The 26,220-nt window shown below is 34.3% G+C and overlaps 1 protein-coding gene across 1 annotated transcript; it reads left to right on the plus strand.

Annotated features, from left to right (window-relative positions):
• On the plus strand, positions 1–25,173 carry LOC120345064 (complement factor B-like). Its single transcript, XM_039414453.2, has 22 exons — positions 1–151; positions 805–933; positions 1,153–1,299; positions 3,323–3,559; positions 4,018–4,233; positions 4,472–4,615; positions 5,003–5,179; positions 5,466–5,657; positions 6,003–6,188; positions 7,588–7,805; positions 8,178–8,322; positions 8,542–8,685; positions 8,985–9,058; positions 9,431–9,590; positions 9,949–10,094; positions 13,905–14,034; positions 15,224–15,357; positions 15,652–15,844; positions 17,569–17,713; positions 20,738–20,885; positions 23,072–23,235; positions 23,716–25,173. The coding sequence occupies exons 1-21, from the start codon at positions 100–102 to the stop codon at positions 23,213–23,215; spliced, it is 3,261 nt and encodes a 1,086-aa protein (XP_039270387.2). The 5' UTR covers positions 1–99; the 3' UTR covers positions 23,216–23,235; positions 23,716–25,173.
• Positions 25,174–26,220: the final 1,047 nt, after the last annotated feature.

Below are 26,220 nucleotides of genomic sequence, written 5' to 3' on the forward strand. Positions count from 1 at the left end.
GAATATTTAAACTGTGGAATATTTGTCATCTAAACAGTTTGTGAACTTAATTTTTTTTGTTACAGAACATTTATTTAACATTTATGTTGGCATGCTAAAATGTTAGCAATATTATTAATCGCTATTTTTGCATTCCAGTGTATTGGATACGGTAAGTGTAATCTTATTCTATTCAGTGCATATTTTTGTTTTAAAAACGACTGCGTTTTATATAAGTTTATATCTAATAAAATCTCACAGAAACCTTCGTTAAGATTTATTCTCTAAAAATGAATATCCAAGTTGACAGTGGTATTTCAGAAAGTTAGGAAGTATATATAACTCATTCGGCCTGATGCTAATGCTTGCAAACTTGTTTAAATGAATAATCGGTTGACTGAATGACACCTGGTATTGTGTAATAACTCATTGCATTATTCCAAGCTTTATCATAAACCGGGCGTTTTTTCAGACTTATTTCCCGTTCAAATATGGATAATATGTAGTGAAGTGTCAAAGTAGAATAAAACTGTTCGGGCAATACATAAGTATGCAATTGACTTGTGCTAATTTTGTCAACTGTTTGCTGATTATACTGAAAAAATCAACCCAACAAAGAACAAGTCTTTTTTTTATCTATAAAAGAAGTTTTTTCATAACTGGTATAACTACTTTTAAATATAATATTGTGGATCTACCACAATATTGAATGTTTGATGAACGATCTAGTCACGCACTCGTATATTAACATTATAGTATTCATTCTCGTAATACAAAACATATATGATTCGAGTAAATTGCAATAAATTCCTACTTCAAACTCAGGATCATGTCAAGCATCCTTGTGTGAGGGTCCAAGTAGATTTAATTGTGGAGACGGGGTTTGCATATCTAGAGCAAGACGTTGCAACGGAATAGAAGACTGCCGTCGTGGTCAAGACGAATTAGGTTGCAGTAAGTCACCTTGTCAATTAAATATTACGCCATTCATTTTTGTAAATGGGTATTTTTTGTACCTGAGTCTTATATTTATTTCTTATTAAAAAATTCTTACACTTCAAATATTATTCAATGTAAAAAAAAATTGAATTATATCATTAGGCTACACAGAATCTTTCTCTAGTTCTGTTATCGTTTTATTGAAGTTTTTACTACTTTCATCATTATCTTTAGCTCCGACCATTTGCGAAAGGAACGATGCCTGGTGGAAGGGAAACAATTATACTTGCAAGCGAGATTGTGCAACAACAAGGAGATGTAAAGGTGAACTGAAGAAATGCATATGTGATGATGAGTGTGGACTGAGTTGCATCAATCCAAGTAAGAGTCTTGTTTTTTAATGATAAAATAAATAATAATTTAAAAAAAGCCTCATTTAAAATCAAATTAATATTTTTGATGTTTTAGTTTTTTTACTAAAAACAAATCACTTCTAAATAAAATTAAAGTATAAAGAATAAAATTGCAAGCAATCACTCGCATTCGACAACACCATTGGCATACGTGCTCATGGGTATTTCGGATTTTAATTAGAGTTCTCATCACCGCAGAAAAGTTCTGCATACATGCCATTGTGATTCCGTTGGGCGAAAATTCAATAACAAAGTGTTACACCCATGGAAAAAGATCCTTCCTTTGTTATCCGAGACTATCGAAAATCCCTTTTGAACAGTAAACTGTTTCATGCTCATGAGTTTAAATGTAGTTGTAATAGTCTATCCATCAAAGGATCAGAAGTTTGTATTTATGAGTCCATGAAAGCTATTTTATCAATAGTCGTTGTGTATTAATTCATAACCCCATACTGTCTTAAAATGAAAAAAAGAAAAGTAATACGAAGTTCTTCGTAACATATTTTGCAAGCTCCGATGTTTGCTGCTCGTCAGATTGCACATCTTATAATTTGAAAAAAACATAAGCCTTATTTCCATCATAACGTTAACTCGTAAAGATATGAAAGATTGGAAATATTGTTTACAAACAGTAAAACAATGATATTATAAGAAATGCAATCGGCAAGAACTACATTGCCATGCAATTATACTGGATTTAATCATTGACTGGGAAAATATGAAATGCTGCGTCCTCTTGTATATGAACAGGTGCTTGTCTGCTTATATAAAAAGCTCACGAGCAGTTGTCTTTTTGGGAGAAATGGAAAGCGCTGCATATTTAGTCAGTTGTCACGTGACGATAACGGTGGAAGTAATACTTAATTTAGGTACTATCTAGACCGAAATCAATGGCAATTCAGAGCGTCACGCCATGTATACGACAGAGCCATGCAAACTCGGCAAAATTTCAACATTTTATCGTCTCGAAAGTATTTTCGAACATCACCCAGATACAAATCATGACTAGTAGTAATATTATTGGCAAAAAAGACGATTGCTTTATAAAATATCGTGAAAATTCAAGATTTTCAAATCAGAAGTCGAATAACGAAATTGTCTGCGTTCATAAACTATCAATATCTCACACCATTTTGCTTACCACATTTAAATTTTTTTAAGATCGATTATCGCCTGCTAAAATAATTTTAGTTCATATATATGTATATCTTAGCCATATGGACGAAACTAATTTGAACCATTTTGCTTTCACGTACCGCCATTGAGGAAACACCTACGTTCAAATATATGGACACAAAGTCAAATGCCTAGTCAAGGATTTATCAAAATAATCACTTTTATGTAACAAAACATTGTGTAGAATGATACTTGGTAGAACGTAGACTAGCAATCAACTTGTCTGTACAAGTGCAAACACAGTCTGTAATATCCGCCGCACATGAATTGTGAAAAATTATTGAATATTTTATTTTGTAAGTACTCTTTTAAGTAAAAACTCATATCTGCTTCGTTTTAGTTAGTTTGAAGGCATTATGGTGATAAAATAGAGAACATCAGTATTCCTGAAAATATATTTTAAAATACTGTCAAATATTTCCAACTTGAATGAATTAAAATTTACTTGTACAATCTTATTTCAAGAACAAACTTTGGACCTCCTGAAGTATGCGCGCAACCTGAACTCAGGTCGTGTACCAAGTCAGTTTTCAGTTTGTGCGACATTTTGGTGCGCATACTTCAGGAGTACCCAAACTTTATTCAAACTTCAACCAAACTCAAATCGTCTGGCGCGGCTCACGTCTTTTTGCAACGTTTTAAATAATTTTGAATAGTTCTATACAACAGCGAGCTCAATGAAGTTAAAGCGATGAACGAAATTTTACGCTATTTATGCCCGGTATTCTATGACATTCTTTAGGTAAAGAACTGCCTTGGAGTGTGTCATAGCTTGTAGAAAAAAGTTAAGAATATGCATGTTTCGATTTCGGCAGGTTCAATATGTTTGGGTGAACCACCAACTGTAGAACACGCCGTGTACCGAAATATCAGGCGAATAATTTCAACTAAGAACGGTATGAAGCATCTAGAAATTGTTGATCCAGTAGAACCTCCTTACTACTTGTGGGACATGATAACTTACACATGTGAACGTGGACGACGTCTAGTTGGTCCTCTACCGAGATGCGGTGGGCATCGATTATGGACCGATGAGGTTCCGGTGTGCGTAGGTATATAAAATAAATAAATTGTTACAGTAATAAATTAACAGCAAAGTTGACTTTTCCAATCGTTCGTATTTACAGTTTGAGATAAAATTTGCAATTATGCAAAGAGTGACAACATACAAAGCTAACGACTTGTGGAAATAATAAAAGCTTTATATAACATTGAATATATAGATTTACATTCGTACCATTTTTACAGTGTGAAGTACACGAGACTAACTGGGATTTTGCTCAGTCGTGGCATAATACACATATTTTATATTGTGCTACAAGTGTGTGGCGTCAGTAACGCTCTATTTATTGCATCTAATGATAAAATAGGTATATTAGTAAAACATCATAGTAAAGTCAGAGCATTAAATTTGTATATTACAAAAATCTATAACATTAAGAAAAAAACTTCAAAAATGAAATTGAGCAAATGCCACCAGTAAAACAATACAGCCTGACATTTTTTTTAGATATGTCATGCCGAAATCCTGTCCCGAATGTAAGATATGCATATCATCGTTATTTGAGACCGGCCCACGGAAGAATGTTACCAGTGTCAAATAAGACAATTCCTGTCTTGAATGACGTAGTTGAGTACACATGCGAAGATGGATTATTGCTCACTGGTGAACCTCCAAAGTGTCTTGATTATGGCATGTGGTCCCACCATACCGTGCAATGTGTTGGTATGAATCTTATGTGTTGGTTTACGTCTAATTACTCAGAGCTTGTGTGTGATTCTAGGCAAATGCACTGTATTACGGTAGTTTGACGAAACAAAGCCGTAAAGTATGTGTATGCAGAAAATGTTGCAGGTGGAGATATGTGCTTAATTCCACTCATTTGTTTTTATTTGTGTTATATTCTATCAATATTATTATGTATAATGTTTCACTGAAATAGTGCATTTTCTTAATTTTGCAGTTCCATGCTTTGAGGAAGTTGACCCAGAATTAATATCAAAATATGGTTTGACATGTGGAAGTAGTTGTCTTACTACCGCAGATTGTGACTCGGGAATGGAATGCTTTTGCGACGGACCTTGTTCTCGAGTTTGCGTTGAATCGAGTGAGTAATATTTATGAAGTATAAAAAAAAAGGATTAAACTGGGGGCTATCTTGAAAAAAATGCAACTATTTCAAGTTGGAAAAAAATATATATATACATTTTATGGGGAATGAAATTCTAGTGTATTTCAACTGGAATGTTCAAAATATCCACTGGAGATACAAAGCTAGCAACTAGTATAGCTTATTTTATGAACATTCTAAAATACCCATCATAGAGATGCCCCAGAAATTTATACGTTGTACTTTTCAGGTATATTCTCACGCTATTTAGTATATTCAATCCAAATAAGCTTTATGAAGTGTTGTAAAAATATATGAACATATAATTTTCAATTAATAAAGTGTGGTTAATTCAATAGCTTCTACAATTCTGTAACTTTCTAGATATTGACTGTGGTGAGGCGCCCGAAGTACAGCACGCTACCGTTAATTACACCGGATCTGCAATACATAAAGTTGCCAGGTATTCGTGTGATTACGGATATTACTTGGCACATGGATCTCTCTCTCTTTACTGTTCAGGGTCGGGGTTATGGATTGAAGACGAACCAATTTGCATGCGTATGTATACTCAAAATGTTTGAACTTTATATATATGATATAAATCCCAGTTATATTTACAATGCATCAAAAGTAATCTATTTCTTCAATATTTCATTTCGAAAATATTCGTTTTATTTATTACCCCGTCGAAACAAAATTTATTGTGTATTCCATTTTTCTTGAAATCCCATTTAAATAAATAGATTTATATCTTGGACAATTTTCTTAATGTACAATACTATTTTGCAATCATTTTAAAAGATGTTTTGAATTTCTCCCAACGTCACATTATTTATTATTTCAGCTGTAACGTGTGGCGACCCCAGTACGAGTATAGAGGAGACAGGGGGATCAATCAGATCTTACGAAGGAACACATGTGGGAGCAGTAATAAAATTCCGATGTCCTACAAATTACAAAATGCTTGGAGCAAAAAGTCGAACTTGTTTAGGGAATGGTAAATGGAGCGGACCACTGACAATTTGTGATCTACGGGGTAAGGAATATATTACAAGAAAGTACAAAGTTTATCGCTACGGTTTGTTACAACCACATCATACTCTTTGCTTTTTAACCGTGGAATTCTTCCACAAATTTAATCTTTCATGGGACATGCAATAAAACACAATAAAAATTAACACTCTTACTTCATTATACTTTTTAAATCATATATTATTTAATTGGAGTGCAATTTTACAATTTTATTTTCATCATACTTCTTAAATTATACGTATGTGGATTAACAAATATATTTTTATAATTTTATTGCCATTCCATTGCCATAAATTCATAAACCTTAGCATCAATTTTCAAATACAAGTAACAGTGACAACATTTTTAGACGAAGTGAAACGATGCCCTCATCCCGGAGTTCCAATCAACGGAAGACTTATAGGAGATGATTTTACAGTCGACTCCACAGTCAGATTCGGTTGTGATTATGGTTACGTTTTATATGGCGATGAAGAACAAACATGTTTATGGTTTAAAGAATGGAATGGAACTGGCATAACTCCTACTTGCGTTGGTAAAATTTCCTACAAATTGAAATATCTTTCCAATATGATAAGAAAAATTATCCTTTCACTTACCATTTTTAAATCTTAAGCAATCGAATTTTACACAAAGTATGTTTTGAATTCATAATTATGTATTGTGATGTTTATGTAAACAAATAGCGCAATAAAAAAGAGTGGGTAATGAGATAGTTAATAGCCCATACATGTATATGAAATGCAATGCATTTAAGTAAATTTTGGTCGAAGGGAATTCAAACAATAAACCAGGCCTGCACAACATACGGCCCGCGGGTGATTTGGAAACACGCCAATTCTCGGGTCTAACAATCAAAGCCGGCATTGTTATGCAATCGCGCCGCTACTCCGATCATATTCAAATTCGTGAGATTTATGTTTTGCACTAGTTTCAAAAAATATCGAACTTTGTGTAAAATTGGTGTGCCCTTCGCGACCCTTAAAATTCGTCGCTGGACCCCTCACCCCCCAGTTTGGAAAACCCTGATTTAGATATCTCAGTATTCAGACTGAATCATGCTTAAAACAATATCGGTATACAATCTCACACCCATTAGTGCATATTAGCAACATATTAATAGCCCCATTATTTTTTACTAGCAGTTTATGAAACTGAAGTTTCTTTTTTGATTCAAATTTAGAACTTAAAAAACAATTCCTTCATTTATGAATGGTGCAGAAATTTTCGCACAAAAGATTTTGCTATTTACTGTAAAATTTCAAATAAATTGGAGCAGATTTTGTAGAAAAATGTAATTTAACAGTCAAAAAAGTACAACAGAGGAAGATCTATTGCTACTAAACGGATTGTTTGTCTAGCCTACAATGGAAATACCCAATAATGGTAGATATGACTAAATAAATTTCATACATATATTTGGGACGATTTTACAAAACTGAACCTGACTAAAATATTTTCCTGCGGTCAGTTTATACTGCAACACGCAATACCTAATTCTAATAGAAAAGACATATTGAAAATGAAGGGTGGGTTTTCAAGGTAGATGAACCACTAAATACATATTTGCCATCTCATATGCAAAAATACTGTATCTTGTTTTTACTCAAGAAAATAAGATTCTTCATATTTTTAAGCTTCCCAGTAATGAATGTATTTCATTAAATTTAACTGTTTCCCAATATTATTTTGATTTGTATTTCATCTTGTGAAATATGTATGTGGCAAAGTTTGCGGCCCTCCGGGCCTTCAGATTTATATTTGCGGCGCTCGTGGTAAATTGACTTGTGCAGGTCTGCAATAAACAAATCTTGAAAATCCTAAAAATGTATAGTTTCCATTACTTTTCCCAGCGTTTCAATGCTACTCGTTGGAAAGGTTTGTCGTGGAAATTTCATGAGCTTTACTGGTATGAGTTTTTTTCATGAATATAGATCCTCGGTATCCTCACACTGCCGGAGACGTGATCGGCTCTTTGACAAGAACCCTATCCACTCTGCCTGATCAGCAAACAAGTCTTGGGAGATTCATCAGCGCGGAAGCTACTGAAGCGCAGGAAATTTATTTCATGTTCGATGTTTCAGAGAGCGTTCTGAAACGGCCAAAAGATTTAAAAGACGAAATAGAATTTGCAAAGCGACTTGTCAAACGGGTAAATCAAAATAAACTTTATTTGAAACTAAAATAACCTAGCAGTACATTTAGTTCGATTACGTTTTAATGCAAGAACGTTGCATTTTTCACTCAAAGTTAAACTGGGACCACCTGATGGCAAATGTTGAACGGGCAGAATAAAATTGACTGCAATGAAGCAATTTGCAATGTGAATATCAACCAAGGTTCAGTCCAAAACGTTTTGAACAGTTGCTGAATATGGAATCCGAAACTAATGGAAACTAATAAACATGAAATTTCATGAATTATAACATTTTTTGCTCTTTACTCCAAGAGAAAGATTAAACAGTGTTGGCAGACACTAAGTTTAAAAACACATCTTTATCAAAATTGAATTATTTGAATTCAGATGGAAGGATTCAAAGGAAGTATGCATTTTGGAATAATGGTTTTTGCATCAGAAAACGTCACGGCTTTAGATATTTCTGAAAGTGAAACTAGACCAAAAAGTACAAAGCAGATATTAAAAAAATTAGACCAAGTCTACGTAGAAGGTACTTATTATCGATATCATTCTTTTTTGTTGGTGATGATGAATCGATTAGAACTATACAACTTTGTTTGTGAGTTATTTGTAACTAAAATATTCCAATGCATTGGCAATTTTGACTAGATCTGTTTGACGCGGATTCTGTCCAGTTGCATGAAACTAGTCCAAAAGAGGTATAACAAAACTCTCCAGTATAATAAAATTTAATATATAAAACTTTCAGCTGCTAGCGAAATCTACAAAAAAAAAACACGATCCGGAACAGCAACCGCTTATGCTTTGGGGCAACTCAAAAAAATGATTGCGTGGATGAATATTCAAGAAGGAAACGATAAAAATAAAAGACATATCTTCCTTTTCACCGACGGTAAAGTAATAAAATTATAGGACATAATGCTAGTAGATTATTTCTTTGTTTAAGTTTTCATGCGAAAAGATTGAAAAGTTAAGTCGAAGCTTTTCTCGAAGCTCAAAATGAGGCAAGGCAATCGTAAAACATAGACTGCGTAAATTGACCTTAAAGAAACTCATAAATTATCAGATTAAATCTCAGGGGGCAATATATTTTGTGACTTTTGTCAATTTAAAAAATACTATTTGTGATTTAACGATGATACTAATTTGAAATAAATGCATGCATGTATATGATAATTTTTGCATCTTTAGGAAAACACACAGAAGGAATTGATCCCATCAAAATAAGAAAACAAATAGAAGCTCAATTCAGACCAAATATTGAAGTATGCAATATTTAGTAATTGTTTCGCTAATTCTAATATAGTTTGCAATATTTCTACAATATTCAGTGTAACCTTACAGCACTGCATTTATCCTATTGAAAGACTTTTCAGAAAAAAAACTTTTATAGATTAAAATTATTTGAATACAATTGCCTATTACTGCCACGCATACAACTTAAGGCTTCTTTTAATAAAATAACGTTACGAAATACTAGTACAGTAATACCAGGGTAGTCGATCTTGAAATGAATGTGATCGAGAATACGTTCAATTTTATTTCTCGGCATGTTCAAACTTTCTCCACAATTTTCATTTAATATTCTGATAAATAACAAGTCAAACCGTTAGAAAAATACCCGTTTGTTTGTTAAGTTTTACAGCATAACAGCTTGTAAGGATTGTCACGAAAGTGACAGTCAAAAAGAGTTGGTTGGACTGGCATCAGATGGAAAAAATGGAAAAAACTATATTTATATAGAGGATTTTTATAAACTTTCGACTTACCTTGATGAAGTTACCGACGTAAAATTGGGTAAGAACTAAATTATTGGTATAGCCAGTAAGGTATACTCGGAAAATGAACTAAAATGAGAAATTTTTCAAAACTCGCAAAGCTATATGGTGTAACCCAAAACAATCAAGTTAATTCAGAAGGTTTTATTGTAATAAAATTTTGTGCATCAACTCACACAATTATCGCGATGAATTCTGTGATTAAATTTCATTGGTTGATAGGATGAATAAATTTTGTCTGCTTATGTTATGAAAATATTTGCTGTCAAATTCTAGTTATCAAGGTTGTACTAAAATGAAATAAAATTGTTCCGAGCAAGTAACCTCTGTTACTATACAACTTATAATCGACCACATAAACTTTCATAAATTTACAGACTTTGCAGAATGCGGACAAGCTGGTAATGTTGGAAGCATAAAAGATCAAGCTAGCTTAGGTAGATCAACTGGCGGAGAGGACGCGGCAGAAAATGCTTGGCCGTGGCAGGCTTTAATTACCAGAAAATCACAAACTCCGGAAAAGGTAAAACACAAAGTTATTTTTACAGGAAATACTGCAAATTAGATTAAAATATATTAAAAAAAGTTGTAGCAATATTATCACCAGAATTCCCGACATATAATATATATTTCATTAGCTGTACTTTCTTACACGTTCAACATGCTATTGGGAATAAAAGAAAACGTTTTCCAAAGTGTGATTGGATGGTAACCTGAAGCATGTTGCGAATAAAAATTGTTAGTAAAATTGTAATAATCCATATTATATAAGTTTGTATATATTTCACATTTCTCCTTTTGGCATAGTTTTACGTCGCCCACAGTAACACGTGTATGAAAGCTTCAATTGATGTCCTGCCTTTTGCAAACTGACAGCAGTCAGATACGAGCCGAGGAAATAAGTTCCTTTCCTTCATTAACATAGCCTTTTTCTTGTTATTTTAAACCTACATTTGCTTTGGCGTTCATTCTTCTTTAGTTACGATTTTGATTTAAAGCACTACTTGATTAGGTTGCAATTTAAACCTTGGGCCAAGCGCAGTCGTTCAAGTATTGGTCTAGCGAATGAGACCTCAAATATGATAGAATTGTGCACTTTTGGATGCAAGCATGAAACTTGGCACACATGTACAGTAGCATCTTCTGATTAATTTTGGATATGATACCATTCAAAAAAATACCTCGTTGCCATGGAAACGAGGCACTATCCGTATTGCTATCCAAGGGTAAGAAACATTACTTTAGGAAAGGATATTTCTAAGATAAGTAAACCGATGTGTATTCAAGAAGTAAGGAATATGATAAAAAGTGCATTTTGACAATTGCCCTTGATAACAAAATACCTGGTTACCAAGGAAACGAGTTATCGTTATCGACCAAACACGATTATTAGTCGCACAACCTGAACGCTAACCGGAACACGAATACTACGTCCATGTTGTCCGCCACCTTGGTGCACATACTCCTGGAGTTCCCCCATCCCTACTGTTTAATGTATATTATAATATATCAACTATATTATAGTTGATCAACATTATATCCCAGCCAAACTACGCTTGGAAAAATTACCGTGTTTTCACGCATCGACTGCACCGAATTAGCAATAAATTTCCATAATCAATTGTAAATCCTTTGTTTATTGAAGAAACAAATTGGTACTGATTTCACCTCGCTTGTTACAAACTTGGCTTTGTTTTGGAGCAATTCCTATTGTGTTCGACACGAGCGAGAAGTATTCATATTATTGTCATGAATCACAAATTAAGCTACAATCACTTTCAAAATTTAATTCCTTTTGTGCTCAACTGCCATTGCCAATGGTATATTTTTAAACGCATAGCCACATAGGGCTGGTGAAAATATAAAATAGGTATATATCTCATAACTGACGGATTATTGCTATCTTGAAGCTATCATATCGTCATCATATATATTAATAAATGTAAATTCCTTCTCACAACTCTGGCAGGAAGTATCTCAGCCAGATAGGATAGGATTTACATATTTATCCCGGGGGAGAGGAAAGCCGATAAGACGGCTTATCTATATGGCGAACCACGGCCTCTCGTCCGGTTACCATTCCAAGTCGGGTATGGGATTAGTTTTACTGTATTGTTTGTTTTCGGAAGCATGGACTTGGTGGTGGAGGAAGCCGTAACCGACCAGCGGTTACGTGAACCACCCAACGACTGCGAGGAGTCCAGCAATCCTCTCGCACATAACCATCCCTGCATGGGATTCGAACCTGCGAACCCACGCAGAGTAATTAGAGGTGCGGTGGCGAGCGTATTCCTAACGCTTAGCCCGTCAGATAATCTGTGGAAGACGGAAAACTTGCATTACATTTCCGCTCAAACTCGGCTAAAATCATTGATTCTAGTAATCTAGATCTAACGTCGCGTTATGTAATTGCTACAATAAAAAATAAATAGAAAAACGATTGACATAATTATATTTTCCAAAAATATATTCCACAAAGAATCCCCAATAACTATTGGGGGCAATCTTACTATATGAATATATATTTCAAAGAAAGCACTTATATTGCATGAAATATATTGCCTAATTAAATTCGATTCTTGAAACAAACTTTTCGGTACATTCTACTCTTTCATATATTGCCGTTGGCTATCTGTGTCGTATGAAAATAGTTAATATCTATATTGCCCTTCTAATAATCAGAATTCAATTAACAATAAACATTAATACTAATTTCCTCTCGAAAATCATGTGCACTAAGCTCAAACAAACTTCAATATTTTCACTACATTTTATAGGACTGCAATTCTATTGAATTCCAGGCAACATACTGTTCTATATCTGTCACAATGATTATAATCGCGGTGCTCAGGAAATGTGTTTTCGACATTGTTATTTAACGGTAATAAGTTCGCCGATCGATATAATAAATAGCGGTTTAAGACCTTAATATGTATAGAATAATATTATGTGTACAAGGATTGATATTAGATTATGGGAATCAGTTTTTATGGCTTATATCTTGACAAGTTGGTGGACAGAAATAAGAAAAGGGAAATGTTTTCTACTCGGCGTAGTTTATCCTACCCCTGCAGGTGTGGGAAATCACTTTCCTGAGGGGGTCCAGTTACAGATAATAGACTTAGTTAGTGAGCAATAAAGTGAAGTGAGCTTTATAACCGTAACTGCTGCCCTGATTTTAAGCTCTTGTGTCGACAATTGTTGGCGAAAGTCTTATATAAGTTTTTTTTTTTCAAAAATAAGGTCTCGTAATGTTATATTCTTCGAACACCGGAAACCCTTCCTTACAAATTAAGCAGGCAGTTGAATATTGTCTTTAAAAAATACGTCACTCCATTTCTTGTTAAAAAACGTCATTAGGAATCCAAATTGCGTTTCCCACTCATACTGATGGATTTGTTACAGTGGCTGGCAAATTACGGCAGCTGCGGAGAGAATGTTGGTAGAAAAATAAGTCCAAACCCAGACTAAGGTTTATATAATAAATAGCATAATGTAGCTTTCGGGTAATCTTGGATGAGTTTTAGGTATATGTGGCTGGTTTACCACATTATTTACAGGTGCAGATAATACATGCCTATATCTTAGCCGAAGACTCGTTAGTTTCAACGCAAATGTATATCCATAAGAACTATGTATATTGTAGTCGTAAATTCTACAGGCACAAGTGGGCCGGATGGAATACTTCGGCGAGCTGGATCCTGCCCGCGGGCTGTATCTTAGTGGTTCTTAAATCAATCAGACTTCAATAATCAATTATTGGAAACGAAGTGTACATATGAATCGTTTTGTTATTATTTTGTTCTTGCACCAAGGTGGCGCACAACATGAACATACTATTTGTGTTCCGGTTAGGGTTCAGGTTGTGCGACTAATAATCGTGTTTGGTCGATAACGATACCTCGTTTCCATGGTAACTAGGTATTTTGCTATCAAGGGAAATTGTCAAAATGCACTTCTGATCATATTCTTCACTTCTTATATACACACCGAGTTACTTATCTTGAAAATATCCTTTCCTAAAGTAATGTTTCTTTCACTTTAATAGCTATACGGATGATGCCTCGTTTCCATGGCAACGGGGTATTTTCTTGAATGGCACCATATTCAAAATTGATCAGGGGATGCTACTGTACATGTGTGCCAAGTTTCATATGCTTGCATCCAAAAGTGCATGATTTTACCTCTTATCAGCTGGACTATATATGGTTCGCTTTGTTTGAACCTAATTTTGTGGTTCGACATCGGAGGATTATCAGGTTAACATAAATTATTTAACGATTGCAACGAGTTGTATAAGAAGATAGTATAAGAAAATACACTTTAATTTTAGAGTTTAGCGAAGAGCAACTTGTTGGGTGGAGCTTCGATTTTGAATGAAAAGTGGATATTAACGGCAGCTCACGTACTTGCTGACGAATCTATGGATCATGGCTGGTTGGAGAATTATGTGATATTTGTGGGTAGGATATTTTATTCGTAACTTCACGTGTTTTGCACGCTGCTGCTCTGACCCAAAATCAAACCAATTAGTTTATGAAAACAAAGTAATAATAGTTAGCACAATCAAACTTTTAATATAATACATGCATCTAAAGCGGCAAAATGACATAATGATGCCTATTGTTAATACACGCAATATTTATGCTATTGAATACTAAGAAAACAAGACACTATCGAATAAATTTATTAACAAGATATTTTATATATACATATTCATACGAATATTCATGTCCTGTCTCACTTGTACCACATGTTCCAGTCTCCCACTTTTCCCATGAGTCCTACTTTCCATCGTGTCTCACGTGTCCCACTTTTTCCACATGCCCCACTTAACTCATTTACGCCCCAATTGTCTCTCGTTCCCCACTTGTCTGGCGTATTTCACTTGCACTACGTGCCCCGCCTATCAATATCAGCCACATCTGCCATTTCTGTGATATCGATAATTGTATGGGTATCGACTAAAAATAGACCGATGTTTCAGATATATTCTGGTATTTGATCTGATTTAAAATGATTTGAAAGATTTTTGAATTTACTTTTGAATTTTACTTTACTTTTTTGAATTTTGAACTTACTACTGTTTTTAACTTCAAGTTAACACCAAATGTACTTACCTATTTATAACTACAATTCTAAAGCCTGCGCAGATCGGACACCGCGATTTTTTTTCCGCCTATGCGCAACAAAACGTCTGCAGAAATTACCATAAATTGTTAAAAAAAAGCGTTGAGGCGCAACTTTGCAATGGTTAAGTCTTTAATGCATGTATCCGCATTCAAATTTTAACATTCTTGGGTCAAGTAAGACACGTGAAGCCAGTGAGGCAATTGGACCAATTGGAACGTGTATTGAAAGTGTGACACGACATTTGGACAGGTGAGACACGTGGAACAAGTGTGACGAAATTTTCGAGAACGTTAAGTTATTTCAATGAAGGATTGTCGGTTAGCAGCCCGTATACAAACCATGTAAGACCATCGTATTTGAGCATTTCTTTGTTGTGGTTATTGCGATTCGACATCGTCCCTTCGTTCAGAGATGATAGGTTCTTCCATCTTAATATTAGCTTCGGTTTCGTAGGTTGCCATTCAGAATCTACCCTTTTTATTCAATAATATTCAAAATTGGGAAATAATAATTGTTTAGGAATATTTAGTCGACCTACCATCAGAGGAGAAAAAATAAGATCTAGCATCAAAATGTTTTCATTCGGAGACTACATTGCCCACGAGGAATATTCAAATGAATGGGGTAATAATTTCGAACACGACATTGCGTTGGTAAGAGTTTAAATTCTTTACAGAGAAATTGTGGAATCATTCTGTAGCGAATATTCTCGAAGCAATGAATGAATTCTAATTAATTAAAAAATATATTATAAGTTTCGTGGAAACGAAAATATAACTGCCTTCCAGAAATCATAACACTTAACATCCCAAATTTGTATGAAATGTCTTCAAAGTAGGCGTTTATTCTATAATTCTGTCCAAATGTTGTTATTAAAACCTAAGTATGTTAAGCAGAATCTTAACCCCTATGGCGCGTTCTATCATTCAAAATATTTTACATTTTAGATAAAAATTGGAGCCGAGTTTGATCCACTAATGCAGGCCATTGGTGTTGATAAATTAACATTTGGATACTACATTCGTCCAATATGTCTACCTTGCACTGGAACATGCTTGAAGGAAAAGCAATTGGTGGATGAAAAAGGAATATCATTGATAAACGAAGAAATGAACGAAGAACAAATATGTTTGAAAGAAGGTTTGTCAATTTAATTTACGAAGTAGTAAAAGTTGTTTTTCAAGTAACCATATCCAATTGAAGACTCATCAATAAGCGAATGAATGCTGCTGTTACCACGAGAACCTAAGTCCTAAAGTCTAAACTCTAAACCATAGCTTATTCAGAAAATATGTAAAACGAAATAACACCTAAATTCCCTATCGGAATCGTAGATATGATTAATATAATATTAAGTTTTGAACGGAAATACTTCAATTTGTGTTATTGAACACGTTGTGGACATAGCGATCGTTTTAATATTATGTTGTTGTTTTTGTTATCATTATTGGACACGTAGTGGACATAACGATCGTTTCAATATTATGTTGTTGTTGTTCTTGTTCTTTGACACGTTTTTAAAAAGTCGCTTTTCTCTTCGAATACTGGACCAATTGCTTTGAAATTTTCAGTGGTTAAAGATAAACATTTTCTCCAGAAGGCTATTACTTTTTTTTCGCTATGACGTCATCAAAATTATGTGACTCTACGTGTCCATATATTTGAGCATAGCTCTCTTGTTATTCTTCTTCTCCTTCGTCATACCCTTTGGACACCTAGTGGAAAATCTAAAAAGTCGCTTTTCTCTTTGGAAACTCGACCAATTGCTTTAAAATTTTTAGTGGGTAAAGATGAAATTTTTCTTCAGAAGGCTATTACTTTTATTTATTTCAAATATTTCTGTTAGCTATGTGACATTTGTTTTTGTTTGCTATGACGTCACTGAACATTCTGCGGACATCGGACGTCATTTTGTGTCCGACTGTACTGCTTCGCTTGGTGTGAATATATTTGAAGACTGTGGTATCTGCTGTTATAATATCGTGATAAATCGAATAAGTTGATTTTGCAAATAAGAACCGTGTTTTTGTCTGTTTGATTGCTGTGATGTGCTGCTTTGTTTATAATTTGACGAGTTTTGTTTGCAATAACCGTGTTCTTAAAACATCATGGTCATAAATGCAATTAGAAGCCCAGATAGAGAAGTTCTGGTACCGTAGCACAGCGCGGTGACACTGAACTAACTCGTAGCTGTCAAAAGCTTGAAAATCCATACAGATATAGGAGATAAAAAGAAGAAACTTGGCACGTGGGTAGAGTTGTGTTTCTTTTAACCATCTTTGAAAGTTTCGCGTTTCTACATTCAATGGAGGGGGAATAGGGGGATGCGCATTTCCAACACGTCGATAATATCTTTGTCAACCAATTTGCGACCACCGTGTTTTTGTCTGTTTGATTGCTGTGATGTGGTGCTTTGTTTATAATTTGACGAGTTTTGTTTGAAATACCCGTGTTCTTAAAATATATGACGGTTAGAAATGCAATTAGAAGCCCAATGTTTTTAAAGATAGAGAAGTTCTGGTACCGCAACACAGCGCGGTGATAATGAACTAACTCGTATCTGTCAAAAGCTTGAAAATCCATACAAATATAAGAGATAAAAAGATAAAACTTGGCAGGTGAGTAGAGTTGTGATATTTAACCATCTTTGAAGGTCTCGCGTTTTTACATTTAAAGGAGGGGGAATAGGGGGGAGCGCATTTCCAATACGTCGATACTATCTTTGTCAACCAATTTGCGACCACTGTGTTTTTGTCTGTTTGATTGCTGTGATGGGGTGCTTTGTTTATACAGTCACCGCACATGATTTTTGGAGAATTGTTCTGCGTGTTCATATATTTGAGCATTGCTCTCTTGTTTAATAGAGGAACTCTTACTTGCCAATGACGCAAAAGTTGTCGTAACCGGATTTGGACACTTGAATATCAGCATAAACCCTGTAACTCAAGGTACATTTAATCCGCCAAGGAATCTTCGACAAGGTTTACTACAGATTGAAGAAAAACACATGTAAGTTGTACAATTAAAAAAAACAAAACTGCCGACACAACGAAATACTTATTCGATAATGATATTGGAAGAACTTGGAAATTTTGCATTTTTATATTACTATCTATGTCCAATATGCTTGAGCTGTGGGTGGTAAATTTTATGAAAACTTTGAGATTAATAAAATTGTAAATTGATCATTTTCGAAATGGCATCTTTGATATGTACACACACACATTGCATCAGTAAATCGGACCAAAGATTTGATTCGAAATTGCTGCCATGATCTATGTGATTGTAATAAGAAAGTTATTCAGATAAAATAGCATTTTATATCGTCGGTAAATTAGAGTTTCCGAGTTATTTTTTGTTATATCGTCTCAGAGAAAACAGTATTACTTTTAATGAGCGCCTCATTACCAACCAATAATATTGATCAATTAATATTCCTGTGGGGAAGATTATCAATAATATTTCCACGGGTAGTCGCTTAAATATTAATGAAAAGTGTTTTTCTTTACAAAATTTAACCAAAGCCGACTATAGTTTATAGCAGTTGAAAAATATTGGTTTATTATTTAGCTTTTTTCATGTATTCTCTACATGCAAATACAACCAATAGACCTTATTCATTAAAAACCCATCCTACGCGCAAAAAGAAAAGTGATGCAAATAATTTTTTTTTAACATTAGCTCTTATGGGGAATGTGATCACCAGAGCAGAAATTTGCATTTTTTGTAATTTTCTAGGTATCTTTCATTGTATACGAGAGCAGTTTTGAAGCTAGAATATTTTTTACATCTTTTTCGATATTTTTATCATGATAATAAACATGGTCAAGATTTTTGATAATCGTTCATTGAAATTTTAATGAGCGCGGTGTTTCCGATGACGTCATTCTCACTAGACCATGAGATTCTGCCAACGCGTCGTGCTCTGTGGGATATGCGCTCTAACTGCATGTGATAACAGGATACTGGAATACCGGTACTGGGACCACAACTGGCGTTCAACGAAAGACCTATTTTGGTTTTTATTGGATGTTATATATTTCATGAATTCCATGTAACTATGTACATTTCTGGTACACCTTTCAAAATCCAATGGCCTAACTCAGTTCATATGTTGACACCATGTACCTATCCCAAAATTGGTGATCTTCAGGGCTGGATTTAGACCATGAGAGTGTGAGGGGACATGGGGCCATCCATGAGTGTGAATTTTTAATTAAAAGAATAAAAATTTACTTTAGGCAGTTTTGCTTTCAATTTCTTTGATCAAACAACCGCTACAGCCATACTTTAACACAGAAACTTCCAGCAGAATGCGCGTAATATTAATTTCCCTTGTTATGATGCAAACGACGCAATAATGGCTGTTTACAATGTGGTTGAAACCCGTTGTGTACAGAATTTACTACTCTGAAAAGATTGATATATATATATACTTTTCGTAGGGTTCAAACTTGTCAAGTTTTCAAAAGAATTACAAACTTCGAAACCGAATTTCGAGGCTCTAGGTGTCAGCCTGCCTAGCCTATTGGTAAATCCAGCCCTGGTGACTACAGCAAATTTCTGGCCCTAATCACTCAGCAGATTGAAATAAATGGTTTTCAGCATTTATTAGCGAAGATAGATATTTTAATTAAACATATAGTTCAACTTAAAGCCTGTATAATGATATTATAAATATATGTCCCATTATTACTGCATTGTGAGAAGGCTTTCCACACTATCAAGTCTATAAGGTTTTAGCGTCTTCCAATGTCTCAGATGGAAACATTAGTCTTCATTTCGCATATTCTTCTCATTAATGCCAATAGCATTGGAAGCTTGACTGATTCCAATGTACCTTTTCCATTGTTGTTTAATGTAATATCCTAAACGTGACTTCGAATTTTTTTCTCAATTCAATCATCATATGTTTGAATACCCGAGCTGACTTCTACTGATTTGTTAATAATTTACAATTTTTTTTATAAATTAACTGTCGTACTTGCCAAGTGTCCACTAAGTGAAAATCTACAAAAAAAAAAAACAGTGGTTTAATAATGGACTACATTTTTAACCGAATCCAAAAATGTTCCGTAACTCAGTCAACCCTTCCTCCAAGGAGTTTTTGTTAAATTGTTCAAACATCTTAATTAACTGTTAATCTTGATAGCGAACATGGGGAGCAGGGGGGAGCTGACTGTGATGGTCGTATCGCTCCCCAGTCTATACCGAATAACTGTGTGTTTTGTATATAATTTTTATTGATACAATGCTTGTATTCTAGTTGACAAAATGAATCTCTCTCTCGTATTCAGTCATGTTTTTAACTTAGTTAGGAGAGCGGTATTGTACAATTATAGATTGGAGATATTCATCTTCTTTGTATACCGGTACCGTACAACTCATCCTGCCCATTGGCAGGATGGCCAACATTTTTGTATTGTTCGTAGGCCTATTTCAGTATTTACTAAATAATTTAGTTTTCACCTCTTGCAGCCTTGGTACGGTACCGGTAGTTTAAATAACACGTCAGCATGCCTTCAGTAAATGATTGCTAGCTGTACAGGTATAAATGCGTAAAACCAGTAAAAAAACGTGAGAGAAATGGTATGGGTTATAGATTGTCAATGTTAAACGCTTCCAGTACCGGTACCGTACTCAAAGCGACATTATCCCACAGAGCACGGCGCGTTGGCAGAATCTCATGGTCTAGTGAGAATGACGTCATTGAAAACACCGCGCTTATTAAAATTTTAATGAACGATTATCGAAAATCTTGACCATGTTTATCATGATAAAAATATCAAAAGAGATGTAAAAAATATTCTATTCTCAAAACTGCTCACGTCTACATTGAAAGATATCTAGAAAATTACAAAAAATGCAAATTTCTGCTCGGGTGATCACATTCCCCATAAGATGTAATGTTAAAAAAAAATTTTTTACATCACTTTTCTTTTTGCGCGTAGGATGGGTTTTTAATGAATAAGGTCTATTAGAAAAAACTGACCTAATTTGAACTCAATTTTTACATTCTGATTTAAACTATAGTTGTGAAAGAAAGGCAGAAGAAATAAGAATTGCAGAAAATCTTGAAACTTTCAAGTTTTCAGATAATATTATTTGTTGCAAATCTGGAGTCCCAGGTGTAACAATTGATGCTTGTAAAGGAGACAGCGGTGGTCCAGTAGTGAGGGAGGTAAGCAAATTGTTTTTTTAAATTACAAGAAACGGATTGGATCCTTTTTGCGGTGCGTCTTCCCTATCTTTCTCTAAGTGAAAATCAACTTTTTTCGCTCCTTTCCCCTGTAAAAATCGTTGTCCATGATTTACTCTTGCGAATTTCCTCTGTTTAATTTTAACATTTTAGCGGAGTTCTTTCAAGTTTTTGTCACGTCACAGGGGTGGGTTATAAAATTCGCATCTGCCATTTCAATTTCTAAAGACTCAGAATATAGGTTGCGAGCATACTGATACTAATTAGTTTTGATTTGTTTGTTCATTCTCTTTTAATAAATTGCTAAATTGTGTCTTTATATGTAGCATATTTATTGTCAAAACACCCAAACGATTAACTTGCAACAATCGAAGTTGCCAGACATTGTTGGTCTGCTGAAATCCCTCCGAGTCTGCTGGCGCTCTAACGTAAAACAAACATAGAAGATCTTGCCGGTTCAGTCTAATCAAATTTGAAGGTTTCTATTGCAATATAATGTTTTATGTCAATAGGTTTGCTAAGCTATGCGGCAGGGTTTCCCAAACTGTGTGCCGCGGCACACTAGTGTACCGCGAATTTTCACAAAATTCCTGATATTTTTTTCACAATAATCAACACTGCAACATGAACTTTATTACTTTGCAATTACTTATGGGTGTAGTTCGATAATGCACATATATAGGGTGACCCAAAAACGGAACCCAGTCCATTTGGAACATTTTGTATGGATTCCGTTTTTTTTGGGTCACCCTGTATAAAGATTTATTCTATGTCCACCGATAGGTAGCGTTACCATATTTGTGTGACCTTAAAGCGGGACGCCTCAGAACAACATAGCTGTGATTTTATCAACTTTAGATTTACCGATTTCACATTAGGGGATTACATTTAGAACCATCCCGAATGTCTTCAATGATTTTGTTGTCATCGAGAATTCATGCGCTGTCTGTATAATATCGGTTTCAGTTCGAAATATATAAATAAATATACATTAACGTTACGGGGCTTACACGTAACAAATTGTAGCAATTATCCGCTCCGGTCGGGACGCCGGAAGACGCTGAAAAGTGGGACTGTCCCGCCTAAAACGGGACGTATGGTGAGCTTACCGATAGGTGATGTAATATGCATCACTTCTCTAATATATAAGGCGTTATACGTTTTTGATACCAACCCAACAATGCAAGTTTGCTCAAAGCAAAGTCGCTAGACTTTAATTAAACAATCTGTTCAAACTTTCAGCAGTTAGGAAATTGAAAAAACTCTTATAGTGATATTACTTTCATAATTTTTCACATTTCATGTTTTTACGTTTCATTTTTCACTTGAAATATTTCTTTGAGTTCTTAATTTTACCACAAATTTTGCCATTCGAATTTTCTGCCAGTATATCAGTACAACATATGCCATACAAATATTCAGTATAAAGTGCAATAAAATATTTTTTCCATTCACATGTTTCTGTAATTATTAATTACTTGCGCTGACAGAAATCAAAAGCTAAAAACGATAAAGACTTGTTACAATTGACCCGAGAAATCTTGTTTCTGTAAATATTAATTACTTGCGGTGACAGAAATTAAAAGCTAAAAAGGATAAAGACTTGTTAACATTTACCCAAGAAATCTTGTTTCAATCTTAATTACTGTCGAAACGCATATTATTTACGGATAAGGGATTTAATAAAACTGATTTGTAATAAGTGTCTCACGACTTTTTAATCTTGTTGTTAGTGTGCCGCAAGCTGAAAAAGTTTGGGAAGACCTGAGCTAGGGTTGAATAAAGGGGATTCTTGCCTGCCAGACAAGGTTCATCCCTTGTTCCTAGTGATGCCGGTAGTACGGTTCCATTACATTTGAACCCACGTACATTTGAACCCATGACAATTGCACCTGTATGCTATTGCACCTATAGAATTTTTTTGTTTCACGGATAGTTAAACCCATACTAACCCTAACCCATGGGTTTTAGCACCCGCATATAGATTGAACCCGTGGATATACGCATGGGTTCAAATGTACGGTCACCCGGTAGTACATATTTTCCACCTGCTCGAAGTAATGAATCACAAAAAAATAACAATAAATAGTCTATTCAAAACTTAGAATGCACTCTTTTAAATTATATTGTTGCTGCGACCTAACTGTTATAAATGTCAATACTACCAGGTAAAAAATGTGGAGACTGGAACTTCATGTTGGGTTCAGATAGGAATAGTAAGCTTTGGATATAGATGTGGGTCAAAATTTCCGGGATATTACACAAATGTTGCAAGATACATTCCTTGGATTAAATCAAAAACTGAAGCATAATGTTTTTATGATATGACAAGGTTTGAATTGCATTTTACTTAATCAAGAAGAATTTGTTTAGTTCTTTCTTTTAAAATTGGTGCGTATTCAATGAATTCCAAAAAGAAATTCATATTGATTCCAACAGTAACACTTCGCTTTGTTCCTGCCTGGCTCTTCTTTGGTATCGTTGATTCAATGTTATGATTTCTATATATAATTGTTATCCAATTTCAACCGGTAGTTACTGACTTCTTTTTTACATGACAAAATCTATATTCATATGTAGTGTGTCAGTGTAAACTTTTTGACTCTTCTATTTAATTCGTTTTTCGCAAGATTAAATGAAAAACACAAACACAATAAAAAATAATGGAGATTTTCAACTACTACTCGCAATTTTGTTTAAATACATTTGTGTACAAACAATTTAGCCTGTGTGTTTTACAACTAGCTTATGCTTATATTTTTGGTGTATTTGATGCCAATTGATTCAACCATATGTGTTATTTTCATTTCAGTAAAAAGATGTAACAAGAAACAAAGGTTTGGACAAATCTTCGGAGAAAAAACTCAATTTAGCATCATTCATACATACCTTGATGACGAACAATAATATGATTTAAAATTATGCACAAGAGTAATAAATGATAGGGTTTGGCATGAACACAATTATCTCGTTTCTGAGTTTCTTTATTGCTGGTTTGAGGTTTTAGTATACAATATCTTCAAGATTTTTGCTCTTAATGTAATGAACCTTTATAACTATCATCAACGACTGTTTCAATTTACCAAATATGAATAAAATTTCCTTTAAACAGTTTTAGTTCGACACGGAATCCTGTTCAACGAAACGTGTAATGAACCGCAGTAGTCAGTCCTATGAACCACAATTTGTTTCATTTTTGAAAATATTTTTTTGTCGACAACTAATCCGATTTACGTTACTTTCTGTCAGTTCATACTACATTTTTCCTTATGAAACACATATATTTTATCATGCATAGGTTAAACTACAATCTTGAAGTTCCAATCATTTTCTGTTCACTGGTAATTTTGAGAAAATTTTGAATATTTCTCTTTGCTGAAAATTAAATACATTAAAATAAAAAATTCTCTTTTTTCTAGACGAATGGTTAATAGAAATATGTTCTTATTTTTTTTTAACATGTCGCTTTGATGAAGATTGTCACTTCACAAAAGGGAGAATGCAGTTTGACATGCCATCATTGCTGTAAATGTAAAAGCTACGACAAGAAATCCTTCTGAATGTTTTTGTGCATGGCTTGGTTAAATATAGCCTCTTACAGAAAACTATATAATGTGGATCTTATACGAAATTGAACCCTTTTTAATAAAAATGAGTTTATTTACTAAAATTGGTAGTGAGGAACATAAACATCGATTTAAAAAAAACAACCCTTATTGTAATTGGTTAATGTTTCTATAAAGCATGGCTAACCTACTTTTTTACTAAAGATCCATACATGAAACTTCAAAATGACTGGAGTTTGATATTTTCAAAAAATATATTTACTAGTGTGACTAAATATATTCCAGTGCCTCTGACTTTTAGGTTAGAAAGTTAGAAGAAAAGCGATTCGTGATCAAACGTAGCAAATTCAAAATCCCTTTAACTCGTTGTTGTTTCTCTACTAGTGGATACTAACTAATCAAGACACATATTCGCATTGTTTATTATAGACTCAGAGTGCTTTTCGTATATGAGCAGGTGCAAATAAGAGCAAATGACAAAATATCATCTATAATTTTAAATAAAATTCATTGAAAAGAAACCTTCACATATCAAAATTTAATTGGACTAATACATCATAATAAAGAATCAGACTCGGTCTACATCGGACAATCGGAGCCTGTAGGGGTTCGTTTACAAATAAGAAATATTTTGTAATGACTTGAATTTTAAACTAGAGTATATTCTTGTAAACTTCTATTTTAGACATAGCCTACCTATTAATTATTATCGGATTCAAACGAACTATTAATCAATTAACTTGATTAAGCGCAGTCTTAAACATAAAACAAGAGAGCTTTGCTCAAATATATGGACACGTTTGAAATAAATGAAAGTAATATCCTTCTAAAGAAAATTTTTAATCTTTAAGCACTGAAAATTTTAAAGCAATTGGTCCAGTAATTAAAGAGAAAGGCGATTTTTTTAAGATTAGGTAACAAGTGGGCGTGGCTTTCCACACGTTTTCTCACCACTGAGGGGGCGGAGGCACTTCCCCCACCCCCAATGCCACTTGAAAAAATTCCCATGACCCGGGCGAACGCTTTCCCGCTCCGAGAACGGAGATTAACGGCCTCTAAGCGACAAAATCACTCTAGTGTGACTAGATCGATGACTTGATTGACAGGTAGCCTACTCCGGCCACTAAAAGCCTGTTTTGTTCCACTTCCAATTTTAACGTGAATTGAAATACCAAGTGATCCAAGTCACTTATCCATTACGGTACCAGGGCAAAATAAAAAAATATCGATTCCTCGATAATTATATGCGGTACGGTAACTTACCAGTACCTGAAATTCGTTCGCAGAACGGTTCTTTCTTGTCATAAAAGAACTCAATTCATTTCCTGTTATCAAATAAAAAAATAAGGTAGGCTACAAAATTTATGTTGTTTACATCAGAACTGTAACAAAAAGATGAGAGCGTAATTCACTGCGGTACCGTACGGTACCTTACCAGTACGGCAGTACTTGTTGCTGTATGTAGGCCTGCTATTCGATCGTGGAACGGTTCTTCTCTGGCATATAAAAACTCAATTCAATTTGCTCTTATCAAAATTAACAAATACGGTAGGCTAAATTTGCAAGCAAACCTACATTACTGCAATAGTTAGATCGCGAAAGGAATAAGTCAACTTCAGTGTGGTACGTTAACTTACCGCAGTACCGTATCTGCCAGACGCTTCTTCTTTGCAAAACCAACTAATTCGATTTATCACGGTATTATAACAGCAGATACAACAGTCTACAGATATATTCACACCAAGCGAAGC

This window comes from Styela clava, chromosome 5, assembly GCF_964204865.1.
Source record: "Styela clava chromosome 5, kaStyClav1.hap1.2, whole genome shotgun sequence".
In the NCBI taxonomy this organism is placed as follows: Eukaryota; Metazoa; Chordata; class Ascidiacea; order Stolidobranchia; family Styelidae; genus Styela; species Styela clava.

Excerpts from the sequence above, each read along its gene's own strand:
- LOC120345064 (XM_039414453.2), top strand. The coding sequence starts at position 100 with ATGTTAGCAATATTATTAATCGCTATTTTTGCATTCCAGTGTATTGGA. Across the intron at positions 7,806-8,177 it reads CAAAGCGACTTGTCAAACGG|ATGGAAGGATTCAAAGGAAG; the intron begins GTAAATCAAAAT and ends ATTTGAATTCAG. Across the intron at positions 8,686-8,984 it reads TATCTTCCTTTTCACCGACG|GAAAACACACAGAAGGAATT; the intron begins GTAAAGTAATAA and ends TTGCATCTTTAG.